A 6,227-nucleotide genomic window follows, 5' to 3' on the forward strand; every position below is an offset into this window, starting at 1 on the left:
GTACGTACGCGCTGCCTGCCACCGCTGCCTCTCTGCGCACGAACGACAGGGAGAAAGAAGGGAAATAGTCGCGGCGCTGCTGGCGCTGTGTTCTCCCTCGTTTTTTTCCACCCCTCTCTCAGTATCTCCCACCCGCGTCTCCACCGTCAGGGGACCCACCACGAGAAAACTCCGACGATCACGCGCTTCGCTGCGTTTTTTTCCTTTCCTTTCTACCTTCCTCTTCTCCTCCTCCTCCTTCTCTTCCTCCTCCTCCTCCTCCTCCTCCCTTTTTTCCACCCTCCGCGCTTCTCTTCTTTCGTTTTATTTATTCTTTTTCTTTTTTTTGTTCCCCTCTTCTTTCCTTTCTCTCCGTCGGTATCGCTCGTGTGTCCCTGTATACGTTTACAGACGAAATTCCATGTATATTTTATACGCACGTATACACCCCGATCAAACCCCTTTCCCGCATGCACATATACGTTTGTTTGGCTAGATGTGAGAATTGTTATTAATACCGGGGGGGCCTCGCCTCTCTCTGTACAATGCGCGACGCTTTTCCGTGTGCCTGGCCGCTTCGTGCACACGTATCCTCCTTGCGACTGGTGCTTCGGCCGGGGCCATTGATCAAGTTTGTCTCGTCGAATGTACACGGAGTTACTGCTTCCATTCCCTGTCTTTTTCCTCCCCCATCCCTTCCCACCTTTCCCGAATCCGTCTCTGGTTTGCTCTCTCTTTTTCTCTCTTTCTGCGTTTTTTTTCCCCTTTCCTTTTTTCCTACGTGCTCATCTCCGATCGGATCGGCTGTGAGATTAGCGGCAAGCCGAGAGAGAGAGAGAGAGAGAGAGAGAGAGAGAGGGAGGTGGGGAGAGGGAGAGAGTCGTTTCGTTTTGTGCCGGTGCAACGATGAACGGGGTGAGAAACGGAGGTATGATTTCTCGCGGTTTTCATGGGGTCTCGTACCCGCGTTTCCTCTTTTCCTTCTTTTTATTTCAATATGGTATCGGCGAACCGTTAGCCGCGATTCGATACGATCATGGTCGTCGGAGATGGATGCTATTTTCGGGCAGGCAACTCTACATCGTACGAAAAAATGATTTTATGGACTGGTCGACGAATTGGCAATGCTCGTAGGTGTTGATTAATGACGAATTGATTAAATTAACGAAGCGATTTAATAATATAATGCGTCATTGATATTAACAACGCATATTGCGCAATGGAAAGCAGACGTTAATGTTTCAAAAGAAAAGGTATCACGTGTCATTTATGGGATAGATGTTTACGAAAGCTTTAATCTTCTTGGTGTTTAAAGGTTTCCTATTAAGGAATCTATAGAGATTTCGAGTGGAGAAAGCTCTTAAAAAATCTACTCTTGAGAAGGTATTCAGAATCTGTTCTTGAAAACGATTTTATGAAATGATGGACGTTTCAGTGAAATTTTGCGAACACTTATTTAAGAAGCCAATGTTATATTATTTATCTAGGAGCATATCTAAAGTCTTCGATATTATTAATGGTTCTGAAATTTCCACAGAGAGAACGTTATCAGATATAAAAGATGATTTTGCAGGACGATTAATGAGATATGAATACGAGTATAATTAATTATGCATTGACATTTTGACAGAATTTTACAAATACTCCTTCAATAAAGTAATGCAACATTTGTATAAAGGATAGATCTTAAATCTACTTGGTAGATATAATCAGGTATATAATCTCCTTTATCCCTCCCTTATCATAAAAGAATGTTATCAGACACGATTTCAAAAGAAATGGTAATCTCGAAAATGAGATAAAAATAATTGTACGTGAGAATTGATGACGTACCGATGCAAATATAATTTTGAAGAATTTTTGCATATAGTTCTTCAAGAAAAATTTGTACAAAAGATAGAAACCTGCCTGATGTATTATCAACGTCTCCTTTTTCTTCCTCCCCCGTACCACAAAAGAACGTCATCAGAACGATCTCAAAAATAATTCTACGCGACGATGTTAAATACAATTTTAATACGTTTGTACGTTCGAGAAAGTAATATATTATTTACGGAAAAGAGAGCAAAAGATGTATCATCGACCTTTATTCCGAATTTCCTCTACTCCACAAAAGAACGTTATCAAACACAATTTGGAATAAAGAGAGCTCTGAAAAAGTCTACCGTTGAAAGGGTAGATCGGTCCGGAGTAAAGACGCTTAAAGGGGAAACTCTGGTATCCAACAGCCAGAGAATTTGGTCAACGATTCTTCCGGCGGGCGTCTCGGCTGATCTGCAAGGACAGGGACACTCGAGGGTGGGTTGGGTGGGTGGTTCGGGGATTCCCCCGGCCTACGATTAGGAAACTTTGCCGAGACTCCATGGACTTTGCGAAGTCGCGCGGGGGTTGGGGCGTGGCGCCACGTGGAAATCGTAAACAGTCTGTTCGTACCTAAACCTCGCGGATGATCATCGATATAATCGTACTGTTGGATACAAGAAGAACCTTGGGAACCATCGAAATGTGTATTCTAATACTAATAAGTTACTCGGATTGTAAAACTAATGAAACTGTCGTTAGGAGGAAATGTGAAATTTTTTAATATTATAGACAGTCTTGCAATAACTTGTATAAAATATAAGTTATTATATAAAATTAGTTATTATATAAATTATATAAAATGCAAGTATTAGATTATTATATAGGAAATGGTCGATTTTACAAAATCATTTGGATTTTAGGAACTGAGAGTGTTGATATGTAATATTTGTCAAACTCGAGGTTTTTGCCGAGTCGCGTTTTTAAATTAATTATTCAAAGATCAACGTCTCGTTACGGTTTAGAGCGTTTCTAACGCTACAACGCTCTAAAGCTTCAACTGTTTAATTAAAATTAGTATAGTCCGTTTAAAGGTCAACTAACTTTCGTCACTGAACAACAAGTAAGATTTACGTATCCAAATGATTCACCGAGTTATTTTTCGTTACGTCGATACACAACGATTCTTCAAAGAGAAAAACCAGCATCGTGGCTGTGTCTCGTTGTCGAGTCATCGGCGACCTTCGACATTTCGTAGATTCGCACGAGCACTCTGGTATCGATCGATACGCCGGTTCTATTTCGACTGTCGTGTATTTCCAGAATGACGATTTTTAGTCGAAGCAGTGGACGAAACGCCTCGCCGGCGTTTTTCTTTTTTTTTTTTTCTCTCTCCCCCATTGGTCTCACAGTGTCGATGTAACGATTTATGGTGTCCCGTCGATACCTCATTGGTTATACCGTTGAATGGACCGTTGATTAATGGAAGCTCTCCAGGTTCGCCGGGAATTAACAATGCGACTTGTATCTCGATCTTGTGGAGGGCTAAAATTAATTCTACGTATTATTAGCCCTTTAACCCTTTGTAGTCGTACGCTTCTCACCTTACGTAATCTGACATTGCCGCTGGGAGGAAATGCCGGCCTTCGAAGGTAATGCTATTAATACCTCGACGCGTCTAACATTGGATGTTTATGTTGTTTAATCATTATTGACTAAGGGGTTGCAGTTTATTGAGTAAAACAGAAATATCGATTACATCAAAAATGTAAAAAAACATCTGTAAAGATTTTGATATTTGTATGAAGTCATCTCTCTGTTTATACTTTAATTTTTTGAGTGTAAATTTTAACGTGAACGTGGTTTAAAAAGTAATCCAAAATGTTAAGAATGAAGTGTTGAATTATGTTCGAGTTAATAGAGAATTTCATTTTTTAACGTCATTAATTTAATACAATAGCTTCATTAAAAATATCATTCGATTAAGGTTGAGCCTTCTCATTAAATTGTCGATAGTTCTCTTTTAAATCTACGATAATTTTAAATTGTAGCTTTATATATTAGAAACATTAGTATCTTTCGATTGAAACATTAGCAAAAATTTGTCTATTTGTAAATAAACTTACTTTACATTACTCCATAATTATTTTATGCCAAATCGAGTAATAAATAAAAGAAAGGATGGAGAGTTCATGTCTTTTTCACGGTGCATGAATGAGCATTCAATAAAATAACTATAAGTGAAAGTACGTGAAATAAAAAAGATTAGTGAGAAACATGGAACATTCAAGTCATCGTCACCAAAATAAATCGATAGGTACAAATGTAGAAAGGAAATTGTTTTCAAGAGCTGTCGTATAAAACGTCAGAGACTCAATTTTAATTTTTTCAAACACGTCGGTGGCAATGTTTTAAATATTCGTACAAGTGTAAGGAAAACGTGTGCTGGTACATATACGTGAATAGGAAGGGATGAGGAAGGTGTAGGGTATACTCCGATGCATTTTAAATGAGTCTAAAAGCGATTCGGCTGCCCGCGCGCACGTTTCGTATATATCGATTACCGAAATGCGCGATTCGAGAAGCGCGCCAACAAGACGCACTATCATGTTTTTTTTTTTCATAAATAAAATCTTTCATCATAAAATATTTTAATATATTTGTCGCTATAAAAACACCTTTCTATTTTATTATTTTTGTAGAACATTTATTACAATCAATTCAAATGATAACCAATTTCATTGGCTTTCAAAGTCATGGATTTATTTTTTTAGTACAGCGCATTCACAGTTTTAGAAAAACTTTAGAAAAACGTAGAAATGGAAGAAGCAAAAGTCGATAAAATTATTAGGATGTATTAACAATACGTAGATACCTGTGATAATACATGAATGTGTCAGCCATGCAATTTATACAATAATTTGTGCAGTGATTACAAATTAATTTAAACGTACTTATACCAAAGAGAAACTGCTTTCTATCAGTTTAGAATAGGAATTTTCATTGCTATTGTAAGAAATTTGATGTTGCAAAAATACCAGTGTACATACTCGTTATAAAATTCCATAAATAATTCAATAATAATCTTCCACAAAGACATTCTAAAAGCTTATTCAGCTGAATTTGATTCTTTCCCTTGTATTAATAAAGCCATGAATTTATCTAAATATCCACAGTCAAGCCATCGTTATTCTTGAAACATTTTTCTCGGTTTCTTCTAAAATTCAGTTACTTCTGACAACTGCATGAATTTATATAGTTTCCTTGCATGCAGCTAAAACGACACTTACCATAATCTTGCTCGTGAACAGGCCCGATAGGCGTGTAATCGACGAGACATTTATAAAGCCGTCTCGCCATTTACCGTTTTACTGCGTGCATTGTTTTTGGTATGGAGACGCGGCGCATTCGTAATTCACCACCCCTATAATTCTGACCGCCGGTCATTCGGCTAACCCGTTTCCCATTCCGATGTCCGGCCAATGTCCATGCGCCCCATCCACCATTCTCCACTCACCCTACACTCTCGCCCGTAAGCACTTTCCACCTCGGCTGAGTGAACCACGTGTTCATACACTGATTTCGGTGCAAACGTGGGATTTCACTAATTTAGATTTTCCCTTCTCGTCGATCCAAAGCTGCGCAAAAATCGAGAATTCACGCGTTTTCCGCTTGTTTACCAATTTACAGTCGAATCGAGTGTCTAGGTTGAGAATATTTGTCAGGGTTGACAAGAATTTAAGTCTGTTTCCAAGAATAGTAGTTATTTCCTTATTGATCAGACAGACTCTGCTTTCCATACTGTTATTTCAGTATACGTATATACTCAAAAGACTTAATATGCTTTTTATTATTTGTACATAATCGTACATAATCGTATCGTAGATAATAAAATTCTTCAATTGCACGTGCATTTTATAGCGCAATTTTTAATATAGTTAACATTTTAGAGATTCTCTGTTGCACAAAGTTCCCCAATTTTGAAATAAATATAATTGTAAATCCTGAGATTTTACAACGGAATTAAAGAAGTACAAAATAATCACATCATTTGTTACGAACACTGTTTTTAAATTTATCACAAAATTTACTTGCATACTTCCGCCATCTTTTTCTGATAAAAGAAGTTTCTCGAAAGCTAAACATCAATCTTCTATTTGCACAGTAAAATTAATATAACAAAGCTGTTTTACAAATAATCACGCTGTCTGTTTCTAACAGTGAAAAGTACCAGAAATCAAAGAAACGCCATAACTGACGATGATACTTCTTCGAGCAAGGAGAAATACATTTTTCACTGTTTCCTCGAATTTTTGTCGGCTGTTTTACTGGCGGAATGCATTTAATTAAAATACACTAGAAACTAATATCGGTAGTCTAAGGCAAAGTTTGTTTCGAATTTAATTAGGTTTATGTAGAAGGGGTTAAATATAGATACAATCAGCCGT

The 6,227-nt window shown here is 37.7% G+C and overlaps 1 protein-coding gene across 1 annotated transcript; it reads right to left on the reverse strand.

Annotated features, from left to right (window-relative positions):
- Positions 1-3,180: 3,180 nt before the first annotated feature.
- On the reverse strand, positions 3,181-5,139 carry LOC122538697. Its single transcript, XM_043672993.1, has 4 exons — positions 5,070-5,139; positions 4,740-4,828; positions 3,384-3,457; positions 3,181-3,324 (listed from the first exon to the last, which is right to left on the reverse strand). Exons 1-4 carry the CDS (start codon positions 5,137-5,139, stop codon positions 3,228-3,230), a joined length of 330 nt encoding a protein of 109 aa, XP_043528928.1. The 3' UTR covers positions 3,181-3,227.
- Between the last annotated feature and the right edge of the window lie 1,088 nt (positions 5,140-6,227).

This window comes from Frieseomelitta varia, unplaced genomic scaffold (genome assembly GCF_011392965.1).
Source record: "Frieseomelitta varia isolate USP_RPSP 00005682 unplaced genomic scaffold, Fvar_1.2 scaffold_173, whole genome shotgun sequence".
Classification (NCBI taxonomy): domain Eukaryota; kingdom Metazoa; phylum Arthropoda; class Insecta; order Hymenoptera; family Apidae; genus Frieseomelitta; species Frieseomelitta varia.

Excerpts from the sequence above, each read along its gene's own strand:
- LOC122538697 (XM_043672993.1), bottom strand. The coding sequence starts at position 5,139 with ATGGCGAGACGGCTTTATAAATGTCTCGTCGATTACACGCCTATCGGG. Across the intron at positions 4,829-5,069 it reads TGTTCACGAGCAAGATTATG|TATGTACACTGGTATTTTTG; the intron begins GTAAGTGTCGTT and ends TTTTATAACGAG. Across the intron at positions 3,325-3,383 it reads GCAATGTCAGATTACGTAAG|CCCTCCACAAGATCGAGATA; the intron begins GTGAGAAGCGTA and ends AATTAATTTTAG.